This window comes from Bufo gargarizans, chromosome 2 (assembly GCF_014858855.1).
Source record: "Bufo gargarizans isolate SCDJY-AF-19 chromosome 2, ASM1485885v1, whole genome shotgun sequence".
Taxonomy (NCBI): domain Eukaryota; kingdom Metazoa; phylum Chordata; class Amphibia; order Anura; family Bufonidae; genus Bufo; species Bufo gargarizans.
Genome location: NC_058081.1, coordinates 288960414 through 288987337, shown reverse-complemented (window position 1 = coordinate 288987337; position 26924 = coordinate 288960414). Strand labels below are relative to the sequence as shown.

General features: G+C 44.4%; 1 protein-coding gene across 1 annotated transcript in view; it reads left to right on the top strand.

Moving 5' to 3' along the window:
* NELL2 (neural EGFL like 2) overlaps positions 1 to 26924 on the top strand; it is a 394581-nt gene that overhangs the window by 234368 nt on the left and 133289 nt on the right. Inside the window, exon 13 of the mRNA XM_044280375.1 lies at positions 16941 to 17066. Within this exon, the coding sequence (XP_044136310.1) occupies positions 16941 to 17066 (126 nt within the window). The remainder of the gene's footprint in view (positions 1 to 16940; positions 17067 to 26924) is intronic.

Sequence of the window (26924 nt, the reverse complement as noted above, 5' to 3'; positions counted from 1 at the left end):
GGGTGACTTTCTCCCTGCAACTCATGCTGAGACAGCACAGTGCTGCTGTCTGAGAGTGAGCTGTTCAAAAGGACATCCCTGTGTCCATCCAGGCCCTGCGCCGGATGGAGGACAGAGAGTCTGAAAGCCTGACTGTCCAGCCTAAAACTGGACCTTTGGTCACCCTAGGGGCAGGCTTCTGTGGAGGTCCCAGTTAAGGGGACAGTCTGCTATGGAGGTCAGTGTTAAGGGTCAAATTGCTGTAGAGGCCACTGTTAAGAGGACAGGGTGTTGTGTAAATAACTGTTAAGGAGATGGGGTACTGTGGAGGTCACTAATAAAGGGGCGGCCTCTGTGTAGGTCACTGTTAAGGGGACGGGCTGCTGTAGAGGTCACTGTTAAGGGGGTGGGATGCTGTGAAGGTCACTGTTAAAGGGGTGGGCGCTGTGGAGGTCTCTGTTAAGGGGCAGAGAATGGTGAAGGTAACAGTTAAGGATTGGTCCGCTATGGAGGTCAGTGTTAAGGGCCAGGGTGCTATAGAGGTCACTTTTAAGGGGGAGGGGTGTTGTGGAGGTCACATTTTAAGGGAATGGAGCCTCGTGGAGGTCACTGTTAAGGGGCTGGGCTAGGTTATTGCGGAAATCACTGTTAACGAGACGGGGTACTGTGCAGGTCACTAATAAAGGGGCGGCTGCTGTGGAGGCCACTGTTAAAGGGGAGGGTACTGTGGATGTTACTGTTAGGGTGCGTTCACACGGGCGAGATTTCCGCACGGGTGCAATGCGGTAGGTGAACGTATTGCACCCGCACTGACTCCGGCACCATTCATTTCAATGGGGCTGTGTACATGAGCGTTTTTTTTTTTCACGCATCAGTTCTGCAATGCTTTAAAATCGCAGCATGTTCTATATTCTGCGTTTTTCACGCGGCCCTGGCTCCATAGAAGTGAATGGGGCTGCGTGAATAACGCATTGCATCCGCAAGCAAGTGCGGGTGCGATGCGTTTTTCACTGATGGTTGCTATGAGATGTTGTTTGTAAACCTTCAGTTTTTTATCACGCGCGTGAAAAACAAATCAAAACGCACTGCAGCCGCGCTGAAAACACTGAACAACTAAATGCAATCGCAGACAAAACTGACTGAACGTGCTTGCAAAATAGTGCGAGTTTCACTGAACGCACCCTGAACGCATCCTGAGCCAATCCGTCACGCTCGTGTGAACCCAGCCTTAGGCCTCTTTCACACGGGCGTCATATTTTTGGCCCGGATAAGAGGCGTGTGCGTTGCAGGAAAATGCACAATTTTTCTGCGCGAGTGCAAAACATTGTCATGCGTTTTGCACTCGCGTGAGAAAAATTGCGCATGTTTGGTACCCAAACCCGAACTTCTTCACAGAAGTTCGGGCTTGGGATTGATGTTCTGAAGATTGTATTATTTTCCCTTATAACATGGTTATAAGGGAAAATAATAGCATTCTGAATACAGAATGCAGAGTATAATAGTGCTGGAAGGGTTAAAAAAATATAAAAAAAACGTTAACTCACCTTCTCCTCTTGATCGCGTAGTTCCCGGTCTCTTTACTTCTTGAATGAGCTGTGGGCTAAATGACCTGTGGTGATGTCAGATCACATGCTCCAATCACATGGTCCATCACCGTGGTGATGGAGCATGTGATCTGACATCACCACAGGTCCTTTAGCCCACAACTCATTCAAGAAGTAAAGAGACCGGGAACTACGCGATCAAGAGGAGAAGGTGAGTTAACTTTTTTTTATTTTTTTTTAACCCCTCCAGCCCTATTATACTATGCATTCTGTATTCAGAATGCTATTATTTTCCCTTATAACCATGTTATAAGGGAAAATAATACAGTGAATAGACTGTCACCTAGCAACCATGCGTGAAAATCGCACCGCATCCGCAGTTGCTTGCGGATGCTATACGATTTTCACGCAACCCATTCACTTCTATGGGGCCTGCGTCGCGTGAAAATCGCACAATATAGAGCATGCTGCGATTTTCACTCAACGCACAAGTGATGCGTGAAAATCAACACTCATGTGCACAGCCCCATAGAAATGAATGGGTCAGGATTCAGTGCGGGTGCAATACGTTCACCGCACGCATCGCACCCGCACGGAAATGCTGTGGAGGTCACTGTTAAAGGGGCGGTGTACTGTAGATGTCACTGTTATAGTGGATACTGTTGATATCTTTTAACGACACACACAAACATGAAATGAAATAGATTAAATATACCCGTGTGAAGCCGGGTCCTTCTGCTAGTTATTTTCATAAAATTTCATTCACCAAGAAGTTCAGCAGTTTTTCAGTAAAATGCTTATTTATTTTATTTATTGTATGGCATAGACACTAAAGTAGCAACACATAAAAATGCATAGGCGCATCCATAGACATATACACATGAATAAACTAAATTCAAAATAAGGTAACAATAATGAAGCAGAGTGAATATGTAGGCGTGGCAGGGTGGAACAGAGCAGGCTTTGTCTGTTTCTAGACAAACATCCAATTTGTCTGTATCTTCAATCGCTTCAGTGTTTGCCATCAGGAAATCTTCTGGGCAACATAGGACCTTGTCGGACATTCTTCTATGACGTGTTTTATAGTCTGGTTATTTCCTCAATCACAGAGTGGGGATGGTTGTTTGCCCCATTTGTGTAGGAGATATGCGCACCTCTCATGCTCGGTTCTGATCCTGTTTAGCATGGACCAGGTTTTGCGTGGCAGGTCCAAACCCAGTGGAGTTTGGGTAATGCATGGCATAGGCATGTTGTTGTGATGCAGGTTATGTACTTGGATCCATGCATTGGGGAGGTAGTACCCTTTCTCCATGTTCATTTTTGCTGTTTTGGTAGGTGGATTCAGAGTCTGCCACAATTCTTCTATGTCCATGTGTATCTGCAGGTTTCTGTTATCCATTATCTTTTGTGAGACAGTGACAGGTCTCACGCAGGGTAGAGGCAAGGAAGGGGTGGATAGTTCGGTCCACACCCCTATTCCACCACAGGCGAGACCAGCTGGAAGTAATCAGGCTGGCACAAAGCACCTCCCAGGGGGTCTCACTGTGGGGAGTGTGTTGCCTGTGGACAGAGGCCTGGAGGCTCTGTGTGGTCCAAGCCAGGAGGGCTGAGAGACCACGATTCCCCATGTGTGCTGAGACACTGGACTGGAGGCAGTGGGTACTGTGCTCTGTACAGCCAGGAGGCTGGGGGACATTGGCTGAGAAAGCCGCTTGTGTTCACAGGGTGTAAACAAGGACTTAGGTGAGTCAGTAAACTCTGTGTTAGTTAGAGCCTAGCCGGGCAAGTATTTATTATTTTATGTGGATGTCACATGTGTTAGGTGAAGCTGCGACTTCATGATAACCTGTATTGGTTGGAGTGTGCACAATAAATGCACGGTTTGGTCCTGAAACCTGGTGTCCTAAAGTCGTATCTGTGAGAATGACCCCCAAATAAGAGGTGATCCCTTACACTTTTTATATTCTCTCTTTAGAGCATTTTTTCTCCGCAGGTGTGGTGGAGGAATATGGCTTAATGTTAGCAGCCAGTACGTGGGGGTTGATTTGACAGCTCTTGATATCATGCGCATAGTGTTGTTCAGTTGCGTGTCTATTTTTTGTATATGTGGGCTGTTAAGCCATACTGGGGCGCTGTAACGGTCACTCCACACACACAGGGGGAAGGATAGTGACCACTGTGCTCCACCCTCACCCCTGGCCCTGCCTACTTGCCTCACGAGACCTGATGATCGGGGACAACTGGACGACAGTTTCTTACTTAAAGAGGACCTTTCACTCGTATACAAACTAAAAACTAACTATACCTGTGGGCAGAGCGGCGCCCAGGGGTCCCCCTGCACTTACTAGTATGCCTGGGCACCGCTCCGTTTGCCCGGTATAGGCTCCGGTGTCTCAGCTCCGTCTGTTGTACTGGACTGATTTTTTGTAGGAGGCGTGTCCCTTGTTGCAGCACTGGCCAATCGCAGCGTACAGCTCATAGCCAGTCTATGAGCTGTGTGCTGCGATTGGCCAGCACTGCAGCAAGGGACACGCCTCCTACAAAAAATCAGTCCAATACAACAGACGGAGCTGAGACACCGGAGCCTATTCCGGGCGAACGGAGCGGTGCCCAGGCATACTAGTAAGTGCAGGGGGACCCCTGCCGCTCTGCCCACAGTGCCGCTCTGCCCACAGGTATAGTTAGTTTTTAGTTTGTATACGAGTGAAAGGTCCTCTTTAAGATATGTGCAGGGAAGACAGACAAGACAAAATATGTAACGTGAACGGACCGGGTCAGACACCGGAGCCTATACCGGGCGAACGGAGCGGCGCCCAGGCATACTAGTAAGTGCAGGGGAACCCCTGCCGCTCTGCCCACAGTGCCGCTCTGCCCACAGGTATAGTTAGTTTTTAGTTTGTATACGAGTGAAAGGTCCTCTTTAAGATATGTGCAGGGAAGACAGACAAGACAAAATATGTAACGTGAACGGACCGGGTCAGAACCAAGAGAGCTACGCAGTACAAAGGGTTAAGCAAAGAATGGTCAGGAGAAGCCGGGGTCAAATACCAGGAGAGTAGAGAAGTACCAGAGGAGTCCGCAAAGAGTAGTCAGGTGGGAGCCGAGGTCACAATACCAGGAGGAATGCGCAGTACAGGAGGAGCAGGCAAAAGATCATCAGAGAACAGGATCAGGTGAGTATTCAGTAGTCCAACAAATAGCCAGTAACCTAGAATTAACAGGCAACCTGTGGCCAGTAGGCTGCCTGTATTTATAGTGGGGTCTGAGGGTCATGTGACGTGGCCAGCGTCACATGACCGACAGACAGACAAGTCGAGCACCGAGGGATCAGCTCGGAGCTCAAGGCAGATCTAGGAGCAGGGAGTCTCCCAGCAGCAAAGCCACCCTGGGAACGAGGCCAAACACAGATCCTCGCTCCCAAAGCTAAGCAGCAGGTCTGCGGCTGATGGGAGACCGAGTGCGCCTTTGGCGTCCCGTGACAGGCGCAGTATTCAGCAGCAGAGAATACAAGACCCAGAGCTAAGGAGCACAGAGTGGAGGCCGATGCTCCCAAGGTTGTTCCACACAGCTTTTGGATGATATTGTTTCTTGTTTTTAGCTTCTCAGCTGTTTTTGTTAGGTGTTCCTTGTTAATAGACAGGGTTCTATTTAGGATTACACCTAGGTATTTAGGTATTTGGTTGTGCTTTAGAGAGGTGTTTTCAAATTATATATTAAATTCTTTGTTAGCTAATTTTTTTATTAAGGAGGAAACAGGTTACTTCCGTTTTAGTGGCATTTGGTTGGAGTCTCCATTTTTTTAAATATTCTCTCAGCACTTTTAGGTCAGCTTCAGGATTTCTTCTGTCGTTTCCATTGATGTGCTTCTTGTTGCCAGTACCCAGTCGACGTATCCAAACTTAATCAATCTAGTTTGAGGTATATCCGCGATGTACAGGCTAAAGAATAGTGGTGCAAGCACTGACCCTTGTGGTAGTCTGTTCTTTAGCTTCATTTTGGAGCTGGTGTTTGTTCCCATGATTAGTTGAAATGTGCGATCATTGAGCATGTTGTCTATTAGGCAGGATAGTGATTTGCAGGGGATTGCACGTGTTATAGAAATATTAATAGTAGAAATCCGCTCGCATCAGACTTTATGTAAGGAAAAGTACATATCTCAACCGCAGTCATAGTCAGACAAAGGTGTTTTCATGTTCAGTTCTGCTGAGCAACTGCCCTGCTCCCGCCCAGTCTGTACACTTTTATTGTTTACTCACAAAAGGTGTAACAATAGAAAAGAGACTGGCCAATCACCCGACCACTTACTTCATGTAACAAGGATGCAGGAAGTGAGGAAATAGGAAGACAAGACACCATCATTTGGAATAACATAGCCAGCTAACAAACACATGTATACTATAACCTACCATTACCACTGGAGCTAATTTTAAAAGTTACTATGATCCTCATGCATGGTTTATTTACAGGACAACGTCATTATCTCCAGCGGCTGATCAGGCGCACTAGAGACAACAAACGCACGTTCCTTTCATATATTGTTCTCCTAACAAATGCATCCACGCCAAGCCAATAAATCCACGTCTTGCGCGGGGGCCCTAGCCGGCGTCCATACATCAGCCAACAAAACACTGCTCTGCTGAACACATCAGTCTCCCCCGGCCTACAGCCCAGTGCTTAGCACATGGACCATTCGCGACGACAGCAGCTGTGACAGGACATACACGGGAAGATATCCACTCCAATGGTTTACCCTGACACTGAGAGACATGATGACAATACACAATATATTAAATACACATCCTAATAAAATTTCCACAACACACTGAGAACTTTAAGTATCATCCCCTCTCTCCATACTGTATCATAGGCTGCGGACAAGTCTATAAATGCAGCAGAGGTTTTCAGTTTTCTTTGGAATCCCGCCTCAATACACGTAGTGAGGGATAGAACTTGGTCTGCACAGCTTCTTTTGGGTCGAAATTCGGCTTGTTCAATTGGTATTGCGTTGAGTATTTCCGGACTGATTCGATTATAGATAAGTCTTTCTAGTAACTTGTACATAGCAGATAGCAGGGAGATCGGCCTATAGCTTTTAGGATTATCTGCTGGTTTGGCAGGTTTTACTATGGCTATTATCTTTTGATTGTTTGAATTCCTGAGGAATATTAGCATTTTTGCATTAGGTCTGTAAAGAAATCTGCCATCCATTTTCTTATGTACTTGCCACTATTTATAAGAAACTCCGGGTGGATGTTGTCAAATCCTGGGGCCTTTCCTGATGTCACGTCTTTAAGAGCCTAGGAGATGTCTTTACTTGTGAAGGGACGTGCTTGTGTATTTTCTGTGGCTTCCGCCTTTATCGATTTCAGGTCACGCTTTGTTTTTATTGTATGAGCCTTATCTATTGGTGCTTTGGTGGTCCTGATTATGTGTAAGGCCACTGAGTTCAAGCTTACAGCGGTCTTTTCTCTTCGTATGCACGTTCCGCTTTCTAGTTTTCTAAACCGTGACCATGCTATTCTGCTTGATGTCAGGAAATTTAGCGATTCTATGGTTTTAGTCAATTTTTTCTGTCTCGCATTATTGAGGCTGTATAGAAGCTCGTCTGCTATATCATAGTTTTCAGTTTTCAGGTAGTTTTGATACAATTATTCGCTTTATTGGGACCACCTCAGGATGTATTCTTTGCGGTATCCTCTGGGTATGCACTTTCTTGCATTGCACTTAACAGAGACGACAAATCTGTTGTAATTCCCGCTTTTGGGGGGCTATCTATCCTAGGCATTTATTCAGTTCTGTAGCAAATTCATGCCATTTAGCCTTTTTGAAATTCCATCTTGGTCGAGGGATACAGCTGATTAGGGGGATTTGGATTCCCACCTCAATTCTGACTGGGCGGAGTTGGCTGTCATTAAAATCAGGGAGAACCTTTCTGGAAATTGCCATGGGGTTGTCCTCTTTGGTCAGATGAGGCGAAGCACAGATTGGGGTTGTACTCTTTCTTCCAGGCTGCTGATTTAATTGTATTTCGGTCTTTGGCGTCAAACGCGAGGGTGAGTTGTTCGTCTTTTGCCCATTTCACGAGCGCTTCTCCATTTGCATGACAGTCTCTGTACTTCCATTTTTCGTGATGGCTGTTAAAATTTCCCACATATATGGCAAGGTGGGGGAGAGTTTGGATAACTTGCGGTGGCCAGGGTGCTACTGGTGGTTTGTAGATATTTGTACTGTGATGTTTCCTATCTTTGTAACCACGCTATGGCTATCTTCATTTGTAGTACTGGATACAAGAAGTGCGTTTTTTAATAATGTGTCTGACATATGTTTCTGCACTGTATGCTCGATGGTATGTTACTCCTAGTAGATCATAACCCGGTATTCTTCCTCTTTTTTTGTACTTGCATCTCTGTGTCGCATTGTGTTTCCTGTATGGCAATGATATTGATGTTTTCGGTGTTTAAGAGCTTTGATAGGTATTGGCTTTTTGGATAGCTTAAACTTCCTATGTTCAGGTGACGGTCCGAGCTTTCTGGTCTGTTGGTCCTGAGAAGGTCAGTTCTTTCTGTTCTGGGACATATTGCTTTGAAGAAGGAGGTATAAGGTGTGTGTCTATTTGTTGTCAGGAGATCCTTGGATTGTCTGACTGCCTATGTTCACTAGTTAATTTAGAGTTACCCAGGGTATACAACGTGGAGGCGAACTAGCATTGCACCCCAGTAAAATGCTGAGGATAATATAAAATTAATACAATTAATAAAATAATTCTATAACTGAGTTTGCTACCCTTAAATTATAATTACAATTTCAGCCAACTGTTGCAATTATACGAAGGAAATTTTTTTTTGCAAGACATTCTGAATATACAAGGCAGGATTTTTCAGTGCTGTTGCTGGGGGTAGGTTTGGTGCTTCGTAAGGCTGGGGTCACACGTGTCGCACAATAGAATAATATAACAGTTGCTCAAGATCGCATCTAATGATTTTCGGTGATGTTGCAGTGCAACACTCAATGTGCTACTAAAACCTGTCAGCGATGTCTGAGGCACATTTTGCTAAATGCTTAGTTTCCTTATATTATATTAAGTATACAAATAATACCAATACAATAAGTAAATAAATTTGGCTTTATAATTTTCTGAAATATTAAGATTGGTTTATTTTGCACTAGAATATTGTATCTGCACAGTTTTTAGTTTTTGCCACATTTTTGATCAGTAAGTATGTACGGTATTTGGATTGTTAAATGTGTCTAAATATGTGTTAAATGGATACTTTTTTTTTACTGTGGAACCCTATGGTAATGGATACCACTGTTTGGCATCCGTTTTATCTGTTATTACGTCACGTGTAAGACTGCAACAAAATAAGGTTCAAAATAGGACTAGACAAAAAGACAAAAACAAAATTGGCGCTCATACATTTTATATATTTTTTTGCAGTAAGCACGCGCCATAAATTCTGGTGCAACTCAAGGCATTTTTCAGGCGCTGTGATATTGATATATTGGCCCCACCAATATTCTTTGCTCTAAACCATTACAGAAATGGTGTGCCCAAAGAAAAGTGCAAATAAGGCTGGGTTGACATTGCGTTTTTCCCATCCTTTTAACGTATACAAAAACGTATATGTTAAACGGATGCCTCAGACTGATGCCAGACAGTGGCATCCATTCACCATAGAGTATCATTGTAAAAAAAAAAGTTAATTTTTTTTTTACCAGACTGTGAAGGATACAAGAACGTGGTGTGCTGCGTTTTTGTATCCCTTTTTTGTAACATATACGTCAAAGAGAGGCATAAAACGTGATGTGAACACACCCTAAATTTCAATATTACTGTAATAGTTACTAAATAACAGTGCTATATACGGTAGTATACATGTAATACATTACTTTCCATAGTGCCTAAATACTGCCATACAGTGCACAAATGATTGTTGGATTTTTGGTCTGTCTATGTTCGTAAATTTTGGTATTTCTGTCATAATGACACGCACTATACCTAAAGAACGGTTTAAGTCTCATGGCCTGTTTAGGATTAGAGCCACTACAGAGAAGTGTTGCTCCTGGTTTCCATTGAATAATAAGGAATAAAATAAACTTATTTTACTTGAATTGCAAGTTAGGCAACACTGCTGTGGCATTCACCACATGACATAAGCAGACTTTTGCCGCCCTAGTTTAATACCTGATTTGACTTTGTAGAGGCTGTATTATGTATCCAAGTTTATAGCAGCTTATTTTTTTTTTATTTCAGACAGTAATGGAAGTGATTGAAAAGGAGAACATACTAATATATTATTTTACATGCTAAAAGTTCAACGAAAAAGGCATGCAATGCAAATAGTTTATTATATATTTGATTATATTATTATATATGTTTTATTATATTTGGATCAGGAAGGAATGTAGTGCTATCACTCCTCTGTCTTTGCACATTATATTCAGGCATCACCATATGCCAGTCAGTGAGCGTAGTGCACAGATGCTTATCAATTTAGCACATTAATGCTTCTTGTCAGTGTCCAATCAATTCATAAATCATCATAAATAAAGAAGACCAGATGCACTGGTTTGCACAGCCAGATGCTTATAACAGTTGAAGCTGAGAGAGAACCCATACTGAACTAGCTTCAAATAAACCATCACTGAGCTGTGACTATGATAGGATATACACATAGAAGAAATGGGTTGCCAAGCCACCTGAATTAAAGAAACAAACCCATAACCTTAATTTAGGCATAATATAAAACTACAGCATTTTAGCCTCTTATGGCCATTTCAATTCATAGTTAGAAGTAACCTGTAACCACAAATTGCAATGAAATCTGCAGGCAGTATTATATAGAGCAGGAGGAGCTGAGCAGATTGATATATAGTGACTGACAGCTATCTCTGTATACACACTTACACAGATAATGCTATCAGTCACTGATAATACTGCCCCATGTACAGCTATCAGTGACTGACAGCTATCTCTGTATCGAAACTTACATAGAGAGTTCTATAAATCGCTGATAACGCCTCCCTTTGTACAGCTATCGGTGACTGGCAGCTATCTATGTATACACACTTACACATAGAATGCTGTAAATGACTGATAACACCTCCCCCGTGTACAATTATCAGTGACTGACAGCTATCTATGTATACATACTTAAACAGTGAATGCTAACAATCACTGATAACACTGCCCCTGAGTACAACTATCAGTGACTGACAGCTATATCTGTATACATACATACACAGAGAATGCTATTAATCACTGATAACACCTCCCCTATGTACAGCTATCAGTGACTGACAGCTATCCTTGTATACACACTTACATAGAGAGTTCTATATGTATCTCTGATAACTAGCGTTGGTCAAGCACCAAAGTGCTCATGTGCTCTGGAAGTCAATGGGAGAACCCGAGCATTAAACCTGGCACCCCCTGCTCTTCAAGAGGTAGTCACCTGAAATGGTCTTCCAACAGTCTTGAAGGAGTTCCCAGAGATGCTTAGCACTTGTTGGCCCTTTTGCCTTCACTCTGCGGTCCAGCTCACCCCAAACCATCTCGATTGGGTTCAGGTCCGGTGACTGTGGAGGCCAGGTCATCTGGCGCAGCACCCCATCACTCTCCTTCATGGTCAAATAGCCCATACACATCCTGGAGGTGTGTTTGGGGTCATTGTCCTGTTGAAAAATAAATGATGGTCCAACTAAACGCAAACTGGATGGAATAGCATACACTGACTTGAGCATCTCGCTCGAGCAAACGCAATATTCGGCCGAACACCGCGATGTGCCAAGCATAGCGATTCTCGAGCCAAGCTGGTGTTTGGCCGAGCATGCTCTCCCAACACTATTGATAATACCTCCCTTTGTACAACTATCAGTGACTTGGAGCTATCTATGTATACACACTTACACAGAGAATACTATCAATCACTGATAACACCTCCCCTGTGTACAACTATCAGTAACTGACAGCTATCTATGTATACACACTTACACAGAGAATACTATCAATCACTGATAACACCTCCCCTGTGTACAACTATCAGTAACTGACAGCTATCTATGTATACACACTTACACAGGGAATGCTATCAGTCACTGATAACACCTCCCTGTGTACAGCTATCAGTGACTAACAGCTATCTCTGTATACACACACTTACACAGATAATGCTATCAGTCACTGATAACACCTCCCTGTGTACAGCTATCAGTGACTGACAGCTATCTATCTATACAGGGAGTGCAGAATTATTAGGCAAGTTGTATTTTTGAGGATTAATTTTATTATTGAACAACAACCATGTTCTCAATGAACCCAAAAAACTCATTAATATCAAAGCTGAATATTTTTGGAAGTAGTTTTTAGTTTGTTTTTAGTTTTAGCTATTTTAGGGGGATATCTGTGTGTGCGGGCGACTATTACTGTGCATAATTATTAGGCAACTTAACAAAAAATAAATATATACCCATTTCAATTATTTATTTTTACCAGTGAAACCAATATAACATCTCAACATTCACAAATATACATTTCTGACATTCAAAAACAAAACAAAAACAAATCAGTGACCAATATAGCCACCTTTCTTTGCAAGGACACTCAAAAGCCTGCCATCCATGGATTCTGTCAGTGTTTTGATCTGTTCACCATCAACATTGCGTGCAGCAGCAACCACAGCCTCCCAGACACTGTTCAGAGAGGTGTACTGTTTTCCCTCCTTGTAAATCTCACATTTGATGATAGACCACAGGTTCTCAATGGGGTTCAGATCAGGTGAACAAGGAGGCCATGTCATTAGATTTTCTTCTTTTATTCCCTTTCTTGCCAGCCACGCTGTGGAGTACTTGGACGCGTGTGATGGAGCATTGTCCTGCATGAAAATCATGTTTTTCTTGAAGGATGCAGACTTCTTCGTGTACCACTGCTTGAAGTAGGTGTCTTCCAGAAACTGGCAGTAGGTGTCTTCCAGAAACTGGCAGTAGGACTGGAAGTTGAGCTTGACTCCATCCTCAACCCGAAAAGGCCCCACAAGCTCATCTTTGATGATACCAGCCCAAACCAGTACTCCACCTCCACCTTGCTGGCGTCTGAGTCGGACTGGAGCTCTCTGCCCTTTACCAATCCAGCCACGGGCACATCCATCTGGCCCATCAAGACTCACTCTCATTTCATCAGTCCATAAAACCTTAGAAAAATCAGTCTTGAGATATTTCTTGGCCCAGTCTTGACGTTTCAGCTTGTGTGTCTTGTTCAGTGGTGGTCGTCTTTCAGCCTTTCTTACCTTGGCCATGTCTCTGAGTATTGCACACCTTGTGCTTTTGGGCACTCCAGTGATGTTGCAGCTCTGAAATATGGCCAAACTGGTGGCAAGTGGCATCTTGGCAGCTGCACGCTTGACTTTTCTCAGTTGGGCAGTTATTTTGCGCCTTGGTTTTTCCACACGCTTCTTGCGACCATGTTGACTGTTTTGAATGAAACGCTTGATTGTTCGATGATCACGCTTCAGAAGCTTTGCAATTTTAAGAGTGCTGCATCCCTCTGCAAGATATCTCACTATTTTTGACTTTTCTGAGCCTGTCAAGCCCTTCTTTTGACCCATTTTGCCAAAGGAAAGGAAGTTGCTTAATAATTATGCACACCTGATATAGGGTGTTGATGTCATTAGACCACACCCCTTCTCATTACAGAGATGCACATCACCTAATATGCTTAATTGGTAGTAGGCTTTCGAGCCTATACAGCTTGGAGTAAGACAACATGCATAAAGAGGATGATGTGGTCAAAATACTCATTTGCCTAATAATTCTGCACTCCCTGTACACACTTAAAACCAGGATTGGATCCTCCACAAACATGAGGTATAAGGGAAAGATCTGCACCTGTTCTGTGTTTAGAGCCGCACCTGGTTTTGGCTTAAAATCACTGATGGAAATCACTGACCCAAACGCTGACGTTTGACTGAGGCATTGCACAGAGAATGCTATTAATCACTGATAACACCTCACCTGTGTACAACTATCAGTGACTGACAGCTATCTCTGTATATACACTTACACAGAGAATGCTATCAATTACTGATAACACCTCCCCCATGTACAACTATCAGTGACTGACAGCTCTCTATGTATACACACTAAGGGTCCATTCACACGTCCGCAAATGGGTCCGCATCCGTTCCGCAATATCGGGAATGGATGCGGACCCATTCATTCTCAATAGAGCAGGAATGGATACGGAGAGCACGCTATGTGCTCTCTGGAGCCGTATTTCCGGAGCGCGGCCTGTATACACACTTACACAGAGAATGCTATCAATCACTAACAACACCTACCTGGTGTACAGTTATCAGTGACTGACAGCTATATCTGTATACAAACCTAAACCTCATTCACACATCAGTGTTTTGGTCAGTGATTTCCATCAGTGATTAGGAGCCAAAACCAGGATTGAGGGACAGAGGGACAGATCTGCACCTGTTCTGTGTTTAGAGCAGCACCTGGTTTTGGCTCAAAGTCACAGATGGAAATCACTGACCCAAACATTGATGTGTGACTGAGGCATTACACAGAGAATGCTATCAATCACTGGTAATGCCTTCCCTGTGTACAACTATCAGTGACTGACAGCTATCTATGTATACACACTTACACAGAGAATGCTATCAGTCACTGATAACACCTTCCCTGTGTACAACTATCAGTGACTGACAGCTATCTATGTATACACACTTACACAGAGAATGCTACCAATCACTGGTAATGCCTTCCCTGTGTACAACTATCAGTGACTGACAGCTATCTATGTATACACACAAAAACAGGAAATTATATTAATCACTGATAACACCTCCCTCGTGTACCTCTGAAGTCAGAAAAAGCAGAGATATAAATGTATAAAATATAGGTTTTACAGAAATTTGGCCCACAAAACTATACATCAATCTGCTCAGCTCCTCCTGCTCTATGGCATGTTGCCTGTAGATTACATTGCATTTTGTGGTCACAGGTTCTCTTTAATGTCATATAGAAGTGGCATCTACACTAATTAAAAGATCGCCCCAGTCATAGTGACTAAAATTATAACCACAGAACAACTTTTAAGTTTAATAGGGCCAGAGACAGACAAGCCCTAGTAACGGTCTTTTAAGGGAGCAGTGGGAAGGGACAGAGGACATTAATGAAAGCTGTTATTATAAGGTAATTGCAGATCTTTTGACAATCACTGACAGACTAACTCAGGTATACATGCCTAGCTCTAATAACTAGCAAATAAAAAAAATTACAGTTACACTTTAAAACCATGTTAAAAGACAATCTCTATGATGCTGTTAATGTGAGACATTAGCTCAAACTGTGGTACCAGGATTTGCTTTTATAATATGGACACTAAAATACGGTTGCATTATGTCCATCTAAATGAAGCCAAACTCCTATATATGCGCTATACGCACTTTGTGCAATGTCGGACTGTGTTTTACAAACTTTAAAGGGCTTCTGTCACCCCACTAAACCGTTTTTTTTTTTTTTGGTTTACTTATAATCCCTATAGTGCGATTTCTGCATACATAAGCTAAATAATCATTTCGGTCCAGTAGAATTTGTTAAAAATGTAAATTGAATTTGTTAAAATATGCAAATTGCCTTGCTACCAGCAAGTAGGGCGGCTACTTGCTGGTAGCAGCCGCATCCTCCCATCCTAAAGACGCCCCCTCCGCATGTTGATTGACAGGGCCAGGGAATGCGCTCGTTCTCTGCTGGCCCTATTCAAAATATCGCGCCTGCGCCGTACCTGTCTTCAATCAGCGCAGGCGCACAGAGAGGCGGCTGCTCGCTCGGCCGCTCCATCCTCAATGCGCCTGCGCCAGGTGTAGATGTGACGTCATCGGCGCAGGCGCATTGAGGATGGAGCGGCCGAGCGAGCGGCCGTCTCTCAGTGCGCCTGCGCCGATTGAAGACAGGTACGGCGCAGGCGCGATATTTTGAATTCAAACAGGGCCAGCAGAGAACGATCCCGTTCCCTGGCCCTGTCAATCAACATACGGAGGGGGCGTCTTTAGGATCGGAGGATGCGGCTGCTACCAACAAGTAGCCGCCCTACTTGCTGGTAGCAAGGTAATTTGCATATTTTAAAATTACGTTTTTAACAAATTCTACTGGACCGAAATGATTATTTGGGTTTAGTGGGGTGACAGAAGCCCTTTAAAATAAACCTAAAACTTGTACTAAGCATATGGATAAATGGAGATGTCCAAGATTACAATATTGATAGCCTGTTCTTAGGATAGGCCATCAATATAAGATCGGCTTGGATCTGTGACTCTTGGTTGGAAGGGTCCACAGCTCCCATGACAATGCTACAATGAAGAGGCACAGCGTTTACCTGAGCGATGTAACCTCTTCAAACAGCTGATTGGTGGGATGACAAAAGTTGCAGATCCACAATCTTCAAGCAAAACTAAAATAAGTAAGGATTGTATTGGTGGAGTTAGAGTACAGTATGGTTCAATGTCTTCCAATTCAATGCAGAGAAAATATGCTTGTATCTCTCTATTGCTTTTGTGTCTATATTGCTTGTGTCTCCCAACTTCTCTGAAATTCGAATTATACGTAATAAAAAGCAGTAATACATATAAAGATGCTACATGGCATTAAGTCATTGCACACAACGGCAGGCAATGGTTTGTGAGGTAGACTCTTAGCGGAGGTCATATGCACTGGGTTTGTGAGCTACATTTCTAAATGTCTAACAATATGCAGCAGCACGGAAGGAGATGACATTGTACAAATAACAATTTGCTATGGATTTTGAATTGAACAGGTTCTAAGATGAGAATATAGCCTTTGATCTGAAAATGTGTAAAACTGTGCCATGGAGTATGGTGCATTCTAAATGCAGATGTGTGGGAAACACTTGTTCAAACCTTTACCCCAGACGTGCAAATATTAATAACATTAGAAATCCTTTTTAAGGCAAGAAAGATCCTAGTCAAGAAGCTAAATATTCCATAGTTGTGAAGTCTCCATATTTAGAAGACGTTGCATGTTTCCTTTGTTACAGTATATGATTTTGTAGAATGATACAAGCTCCCATAATTGTTACCATCCTTATTGAAAATGTAATGAAATTGTTTTAAGTCCTATTCACACAACCGCTAATCCGGAAAACATGGGCCAGGCGATGTGCACCTCGCATTGACTTCAATGGGTCTATGAGCCACATATTGTGGCCAAAGATAGGACATGAGAAAGATAGGATGAGACATGACCGCACAGACCCAGAAGCACACTGAAGCCCACACGGTCGTGTGAAAAGGGCCTTAAGGCCAATAAACTTCCATGTACCTGCCACTATAATAAAAAACATATGCTAGAAAAACATATTAATGATATTTTTTTATCTTTCTATTTGATCAGATATTGATGAGTGTGCTGAAGGTCGCCATTACTGTCGGGAGAATACTATTTGTGTGAATACACCAGGATCATTCATGTGCATTTGCCAAACAGGCTACATCAAAATTGATGACTATTCCTGTACAGGTATGGCCAAGTTAAGTTTATATACAGTTTTATAGACGTGTGTACATTACTGGCAATTTTTTACGTGACAAGGGGAATGGTTGACTCTACTCTACATACTGTTAAAGGAGTTGTCCTGCCATAGTCGCAATTGGGCTGTGGAAAAGATTTCTTAACTGTATGTCAAATATTCCAGTTTACAATGGTTTTAAGTGGGAAGCTATTGGGGCACATTTATTAAGACGTTTTAGACGCCAGTCTTAATAAAGGCCTATAACTAGCGGTGGTTCCGCTGAAGTTATGAAGAGGTGCAGGCCTCTCCTTAATTTGACACCAGAGTTCTGGATGATGAATCAGGGCCATGGATTTGTACAAGGCCTATTCAGATGAATTTCTGCAACAAATCTGCTGTATGTGAATTCACCCTTATGCCACTTTCACTCTTGTATGTTTGGTCAGTATTTGGACCGATTTCCTAATCCTAGCCCATCCCTCCAAGATTAGGTTGGGAAAATCTAATTGTGGGAAGTCTGACATCCATGCCTTGAAAACAGAATTGTCACCCCTCTTTGACTTCAACACCCTTAGATTGCATTACAAGACTGACAAGCACTTTTCCCTCTCAAGGGTTCGATCAGCTGGTCAAATGGGTTAGAAGGGAGTTTCTGTGACATATTAGTTAGTCTGGGGTGTAGGAAGGCCATGATTTGATGGTAAACCAGAAAGTGATCGGTGGTCAAACCATATTTGGTCCTCAATTCTAAGAAGGTATAATATATTTTCTCCTGCTTGTACCAGAGATGCCCCACAGACAATATCCCTTTGTTTGACCTCTGACAAAAAAAAACTATTTAGGTTAACTCAGTTTTTAAATACTGTTCCTTTAATTATTAGCTGTACAGCAAACAAGGTTTACATCCTGTGCAGATGAGATCTAAAGTTACTTTGCATTTTTGATCGAGCCAGCTATGATATACAGCTAACTAATTACTGAAAGGCAATTAAAAATATCTTCAGGCAATACTAACAGATCTTTAGTAAGAAGGATCCTTTGATCACTAGAGAAATTGTAACACATGGCTGGTTCTGTTGGAAGCAAACGGAACTCTGTTTCCCTCTTATGAAATATCTGCTTTTATCTGTATACAGGAAGTCATTTAAATAACAATATAAATGGAAAAATTGAGTCAAAAACTTGCAAGCTTATTATGTCTTGTATTAAAACATTTGCAGAGGAAATTTACTTATGGTTTTTCTTCACTGATTTAATTTTACTTTTGCATGACTTATCTGCTGTGTTAAATATTTTAAGACACTGTAATGAAAAAAAAAATATTTTCTCTGCAGGCATCATTTTGGCTGAGTTTATAATGTACTGTAGGAGAAATGTAAAAAAAACTTTAAAAAACTTTAATATAGTCATTTTACTTAGTGGGCTGGGAGAATGTTTTTTATAGGAAAGCAGAGAATAAATGAGCTACTGAACTCTTTTAACCCCATCTACCCCGGGCCAGTTATTGCCCTCCTGCCCAGGCCATTTTTTGCAAATCTGACATGTGTCACTTTTTGTGGCAATAGCTTTGGGACACATTTATCTGTCCAGGCCATTCTGAGATTGTTTTCTCGTGACACATTGTACTTTATGATAGTCATAAATTCGAGTCAATATATTTCACCTTTATTTATGAAAAAAATCCCAAATTCACCAGAAAATTAGAAAAATTCACAATTTTCAAAATTTCAATTTCCCTGCTTTTAAAACAGAAAGTGATAACTCATAAAATATTTATTACTTAACATTCCCCATATGTCTACTTTATGTTGGCATCATTTTGCGGTGATCGGAACGGGGTTCCTACTAAAAATCCCCCCATATCAGCGATCGCTGCAAACCACAGGTCAATTCAGACCTGCGGTTTGCAGCTTTTTCGGGTCTCCAGTGACCCGAAATAGGAGGGTGATCAGTGGTGTAATATACACCAACAATGACCCTCCGTAGATCCTGTGAGGTGGCTGTGACGCCACCTCTCAGGATCGCCTGTGATTGGCTTCTGTGGGAGCGAGGAGCGAGGAGAGAGGAGCCCTGTGTCGGGCCCTCTGCCTCCCATGCGATCGCTGCCATCCGTGGCCCCTGAGCCACCATAAAGTGCCATCTGCACATAAACATTTAGGGAGAGCTTTAGTTAGGCAGGGAGAGTGAAAAAAAATGTTTTTTTTGGGTGCAGCACCCAGATCAGAGGGTGTCTGGGGTCCACAGCACCCTCAGCTGTGTGACCCCAGACCCCCCAGGGGTACTGCAGCTTGCCCCCCCACACACAAATGTTTTGGGGCGCAAGCGTTTTTTTTTTCTTTTTGTAGGTGAGCTGACTGTGGCCGACACTCTTAGCCGTAAAAGAGTGTCCGGCCACTGTTAGCGCATCACCCACCCCACTGCTGATCAGCTTGGTACCGCTGAGGCCACACACACTCTCACGTTTTGGGGCCTCATGCTGCACATGTACAGTGTTCATTTTAGGACATGGTCAGATATCATAGTCAAGTATCAAAATAATGCCAATGTAACACCTGACCCTGACACTTGACTCTGACACCTGACTCTGACACCTGCCACTTGACCCTGACACCTGACACCTGACCCTGACTCTGACACCTGACCCTGACACCTGACCCTGACACCTGACACTTGACCCTGACTCTGACACCTGACCCTGACACCTGACCCTGACACCTGACACCTGACTCTCATATCTGAGTTTGACTTATGCTCTTCATAGGTCAGGGTCAAAGTGAGAAGGAGTTATAGATAAACTATGTATTTGTCTGCTAAATCACACTGTCTATTGCTGAGCTTATAACTCTGTGCTAGGCAAGCTGGTAGCTCAGTGGTAATCCTGCTGCCCCATGTCCAGACTTTCTGAGTTCAAAGCCCCTTTCAGCCTTCAAAAAATGTTTACATTTTATTATGCCCTAGATAAGAGGCAAATTTAAATCATGTGTGACGCTGATGTGTGACACTGATGTCTCACTTCCTTCAGTCGTCAGTATCACAAAACATTTTAGGTTTACTGTCGTTTTTGCTATACTACATCTCATAGATCAAAAAACTCCCCACCTTTGCTGTCTAGAGCTATAGCTCAGTGGTAAGACACTTGCTTTGCATGTAGTGTTCATGGGTTCAAAACCTGTTTCAGGCTTTTAATAAAATGTATATTTTATATTTTATTGAGCTCTAGATCAGAGACAAATTCCAGTGCTGTGTGATGTAAGTAGTCCTTTTTTATTTTATTAAGAGTACATGGGCAGCACTATAGTAAAGGGGGCCCTGTATACAGAGCTGTATCCTGGATTATACATATCTACTGTATATATGTGTATTATACACACAGTGTGCTACAGCTTCACCACACTGAGATTTGCTCAGAAAGCTGATATACATATTACTGCTTTATCCACAGACACAATATATGATCAGACAGATGGCAGTACTATGTGATAGCTTCTAAGTATAGAAAACCATGTGGTAATGTTATAGCTTGGAGGTTACATTAATGGCTTTGCTTGTTGAAGTCCCCAGAAAGACATATGTATTTTTTCTTTAATAGCATATACTATAATAAATAATATGTCATTAACCCATAGGATACCAGTGCTGTACATGTATGTCGCTGGAAACACGGTCACAAATCCCAGCGCCATACAGGTACAGCGCTCTGATCGGGCGGCACAGGAGCTACTCCCTCCCGATCAACTGCAGGGGTCCAGCAGGCACTAATAGTTGGACCCCTGCTGTATGCACCGGCATCGGTGAAAACCCTGATGCCGGCTCATTAACCCTTGCACTGCCGCGGTCAGCGCTGACGGCTGCATGTGCGGTATCCCCGTGGTGCTGTGATGTCAGCCTGCTGTCTAGCTCTGTCAGTCAATGGGGGAGGGGTGTGTGTGCAGAGCACAGGGTGTTATAGAGCATTAGAGAACAGAGTTGCCACCCGTACGGGAATGACCCAGACAGTCCGGGTTTGCAATCCTGTGCCCGGGTACAAGCCTTTCTCAGACCCAGGCACAGAATCAGCTGTGAATGATGGCGGCGGCGGCTGGGCACAGGGAGATGAGCGCTTCCATTGTGGAAGCGCTCATCGCCATAGTGATCTGTATCGCCGTCCTCAGGACAACGATACAGACGGCTGTTCTGCGGCAGGGGAGGGAGAGACGTCTCTCTCTCCTGTTCCTCTAATAGGCTGCGGGCCTTGTGCCTGCAGCCTATCAGAGGCCGGTGCAGGCGGCGCGATGACGTCATCCCGCCGCCTGAGCCGTACAGCGCGGGACACAGGCCGGGAAGAGGCCTGCATCGCATCGTTGGAGGTAAGTAAAAGGTTTTTTGTTATTTTTTTAGAGAAGAGAGGCACCTGAAATTGGCACATATGGGGGAAGGGGTGGAAAGAGGCACCTTATACTGGCACATATTGGGGAGGAGAAATGAGGCACTTGAAACTGGCACATATGGGGGAAGGGGGGGGGGAGACACCTTATACTGCCACATATTTGGTGGGGGGGGGGGGAAGAGGCACTTGAAATTGGCACATATAGGGGAAGGGGTGGAAAGAGGCACCTTATACTGGCACATATTGAGGGGGGAATGAGGCACTTGAAACTGCAATATATGGGGAGAAGGGGGGGAAAGAGGCACTTTATACTGGCACATATTGGGGAGGAGGAGAAATGAGGCACTTGAAACTGGCACATATGGGGGAAGGGGGGGGGGGGAGACACCTTATACTGCCACATATTTGGGTGGGGGGGGAAGAGGCACTTGAAATTGGCACATATAGGGGAAGGGGTGGAAAGAGGCACCATATACTGGCACATATTGAGGGGGGAATGAGGCACTTGAAACTGCAATATATGGGGAGAAGGGGGGGAAAGAGGCACCTTATACTGGCACATATTGGTGGGGAGAAATTAGGCACTTGATACTGGCACATATAAGGGAAGGGGGGGGGAAGAGGCACATATTGGGGGAGAAAAGATGCACTTCTTACTGACACATGGGGGCATCTATGGGGGGCACTTCTTACTGGCACATTATTTGGGGGCTTCTACTGAGGCCACAAAGAAGGGGTATTTTATATGGGGGGCTATGTGTGTTACTAGTATTATCAGGGGGTTAATCTGTTTATGCAGTATAGTATTGGGGAGCACAGCAGCACAGTATTGGGGTGGTAGGATGATTTGTCCAGAAGATGGGAGGATGATGGAAAATAGTAAACTAAGATCTTTTTTTTGTTGTTGTCAAACTGCAGAGACGAAAAATGGCGAAAAAAGGGTAGTCTGGTCTGAAGATCTGAAAGGAGAAGATGAGGAAAGAACATCTACATCAAAGGAGACGTCACTGCATGTAAGAGGTATGGGGTGCTGTATTTCTGTAGTGACGGGATCAGGGGCGTAATGATCGTGGTGCGACAGCAACCAGGGGTGGAGGCGGGACATGGGCGTGGCTGGAGGCAGGACATGGGTGGGGCCTGAAAGGGGCCCTCCCTCCCTTCTGTTCGGGTTTGGCTTAGAGAAAAGATGGAAACCCTAAACGCCATGCGCAAAACCCCTAGCATGGTACAATGAAGTTGCGGTCTACTTGGTGCAGGTTGCCATGTACAACTCTTTTGTGCTGTCCCGGAGCGCTGGCAGCACAGGGACATTCCTCCAGTTCTATAAGGGCAGTCCTCAAGGCCATAATCTTTTCTGACCGGGAAAGAGCAGGCCGGAGTACCTCAGGAACTGGAGGTGCCCGGATCGTCCCGGCCAACACTTTCCAGGTGTGGTTCCCCCATACTGGAAAGAAGGGTTGGTCCCAAAAGAAAAAGTGCAGCGTGTGTAACAGGAGGGGGTAACGAAAGGACACCACCACTCAGTGTGAAACATGTCCCGATCATCCGGGCCTCTGTATTGACGGTTGCTTCAGGGAGTACCACACTTACATGGAGTACTAAATTTATAATCCCCTTCCCCCATTTTAATTTATTTCTCCACAGTCTTCACAGGAATAGTTGCAAAGTGGAGGAGAAAATTCTAAATCTCCTTTTTTACACTAACATGTAGCCCCTTTTATTTCATTTTTACAAGGGGTAATAGGAGAAAAAGCGCCCCAAAATTTGTAGCCCAATTTCTCCGGAGTAAGGACATACCCCATATGTGGACGTAAAGTGCTCTGCGGGCAAACTACATGGCTCAGAAGAGAAGGAGCGCCATTGGGATTTTGGTTGTCCAAAATCCCAATATCGCTCTTTCTCTTCTGAGCCGTGTAGTCACCCGCAGATCATATTACGTCCACATATGAGGTATTTTCTGACTCGGGAGAAATTGGGCTATAAACTGTTGGGCGAACAAGTTTGTTTGCTCCACCATCAGATTCACAAATTGTTCACTGAAACAAACTAAAAATGTCATATTTAGTGAAGCCCACTGTGCGAATCTGGATTCCTGGTTGGCCAACAAAGTCAGGAATCAAGGGCTCAAAATCCTCTGGGGTACTCCAGCCAAGTTCACCGGTAGAAGGCTCAGGTGAACTTTCCTGGTGGGCCGGAAAACTAGTACGAGCCCCAGGGCTGCTCATACTAGTGTGGGCCACAGGGTTCCTGGCACGGGGGGTTCCTGGCTCCGCCTGGCGGCGTCTCCGCCGCCTTGGGGCTCATCATAATCACTAGATGATGAGGAGAACGAGGATGACAACAGGAAAGTGGGGTCATCCTCGTCCTCACTGGGGCTCTCGGAGTCGGAGAGCAGCTGGGCGTACGCCTCCTCGGCCGAGAACATCCGGCGGGCCATCTTAGAACGCTAAAGGGGAGTGCGTGTGTGTGTAAAACTTTATTTAGTGTGTGTGTGTGGGGGGGGGGGGGGGGTGGTGTGTTTTTATGTATACCCTACCCTAACCCACCCTAACCTAACAGAATCCCCGAAAAAGCCCAAAAACTCACTGATCAGCGGTGGGGTGGGCGATGCGCTGACAGTGGCCAGGCGCTCTTTTACAGCTAAGAGTGCCGGCCACAGCGCACCTACAAAAAGAAAAAAAATGCACTTGCGCCCCAAAATATGTGGGTGGGAGGAAAGCTGCAGCACCCCTGGGGAGACGGGGGTCGCACAAGTTGCTGTGGACCCCAGACACCCTCAGATCCGGGTGCTGCACACAAAAATTAACTTTTTTTTTTTCACTACCCCTACCTAACCAAAAGCTCTCCCTAAATGTTTATATGCCAGATGGCACTTTATGTGGTCTCAGGGGCCACGGATGGCGGAGGATCGTGTGGGATGCAGATGGACCGACACAGGGCTCCTCTCTCCTTACTCACACAGAAGTCTGTGGGCGGGAACAGCGTAGCTCCAGGATGTTATCTCCAGGTCAATCCCTCCAACCAATCACAGGTGATCCTCACCCTCATCCTCCGTCACCGCCACCTCACAGGATCTACGGAGGGTGATTGGTGGTGTATATTACACCACTGATCACCCTCCTATTTCGGGTCACCGGACACCTGAATAACCTGGAAATGCTGCAAACCGCAGGTCTGAATTGACCTGCGGTTAGCAGCGATCGCCGATATAGGGGAGGATGGTCACAGGACCCCCCCTTGGCATTGTCACAGGGTGCCTTCTGAATGATTTCAGCAGGCACACCGTTCGTAACACTGCCCGCCGCACAGCGGTGATCGGAAATACACAGGTACGCCCTGTGTCCATAAGAGGCTAAAGAGGCTCATTATGCTGATTATGTATGATAAATAGCTGCAGAGATATCTGTGTTTTTATTCATATGCAAATAAACAATTTGAGCCCTCAGAGGCGGGGCTTAATATTCTGAGCAATGCTCTATCACAGTGTTTCCCAACCAGCGTGCCTCCAGGTGTTGCAAAACTACAACTCCCAGCATGCCTGCACAGCCAAAGGCTGTCCGGGCATGCTGGGAGTTGTAGTTTTGCAACAGCTGGAGGCACGCTGGTTGGGAAACACTGCTCTATAACACCCTGTGCTCTGCACACACACCCCTCCCCCATTGACTGACAGAGCTAGACAGCAGGCTGACATCACAGCACCACGGGGATACCGCACATGCAGCCGTCAGCGCTGACCGCGGCAGTGCAAGGGTTAATGAGCCGGCATCAGGGTTTTCACCGATGCCGGTGCATACAGCAGGGGTCCAACTATTAGTGCCTGCTGGACCCCTGCAGCTGATCGGGAGGGAGTAGCTCCTGTGCCGCCCGATCAGAGCGCTGTACCTGTATGGCGCTGGGATTTGTGACCGTGTTTCCAGCGACATACATGTACAGCGCTGGTATCCTATGGGTTAATGACATATTATTTATTATAGTATATGCTATTAAAGAAAAAATACATATGTCTTTCTGGGGACTTCAGACGAGATGAGGGCTGAAGATAGGAGGGGAGGGGGGAGTGGTAGATATATTGAATCAACAGGACGTGCTAAAGTGGGTGAGAAAAATTTATTTATTATGTTTATTCTGCGCAGCGTGATGCACACTGGGGGGGGGGGGGGGGGACAGTGATATGGTGGAGGAGGCCTGCCGCGGGCGGCGGAGTTCGGGTGCCGGAGGAGAGACTGAGTGGTCTTGCATCTTCTCCGCTAAGCAGTGGGAGGCACGCTGTGACAGCCGCGCAGCCGTGGGGGAGAATGTCAGTATGGGTGCAGAGGGGGTGATGGGAGCTCAGACAGTTAAGCCAGGGCTAATGGAAGGAGCAGTGGGGAAAAAGGGGGGTGGAGTATTATCTGCTCTGAAACGCGTTGTCAGCCTTGAATAAAGAGAAGTTTGAATCCAATACTCACCTGGTCGTCCAGTTGTGCCGATATAGTGTCTCCACCAAGGCTGTGGACCTTTACACGGGCTCCATATCTTCCAATATTACATATGGGGTATGTCCTTACTCGGGAGAAATGGCGCTACAAATCTTGGGGCGTTATTTCTCCCATTACCCCTTGTAAAAATGAAAAATTTGGGGTAACACCAGCAATTTAGTGTATAAAATCACATTTTTCATTTTGACGTTTAACTTTAACAACATTGCGCCAAACACCTGTGGGGAGTTAATGGACACTGTTCCCCTTTTTATGTACCTTAAGGGGTCTAGTTTCCTAAATGGTGTGCCATGTGGGGATTTCTTGCTGTTCTGGCACCATGGGGCTTCCTAAATGTGACATGCCCCCCAAAAAACATTTCAGCAAAATGCTCTGTCCAAAATCCCAATGGCGCTCCTTCTCTTCTGAGCCGTGTAGTTCACCCGCAGATCATTCCACATCCACATATGAGGTATTTTCTGACTCGGGAGAAATTGGGCTACAAATTTTGTGGCTCTTTTTCTCCTTTTAACACTTGTAAAAATGAAATAAAAGGGGCTACAAGAACATGTTAGTGTAAAAAAAAGATTTTGAATTTTCTCCTCCACTTTGTAGCTATTCCTGTGAAACACTTAAAGGGTTAACAAACTTTCTAAATGTCATTTTGAATACTTTGAGGAGTGCAGTTTTCATAATAGGGACACATAAAGACCCTCAAATTTACTTCAAAACTGAACTGATCCCTGAAAAAATCTGATTTAGAAATTTTCATGAAAAATCTGAAAATTGATGCTCAACTTTGAAGCCCTCTAACGTCTTCAAAAAGTAAAAACATGTCACTGTGTGCTTTTATTGTGTAAAAAAAAAATGATTTGATACATATGCAAATGAACCTGAGATGAGTCCTGTCCCTGACTCATCTCACATACAGGACTCATCTCAGGTTAATTTGCAGATGTATCAAATCTGTTTTTTTACACAATAAAAGCACACAGAGCTATGGGGACTGGGTATTGTGGATGTGCATGTCCTCAGCTCTATAC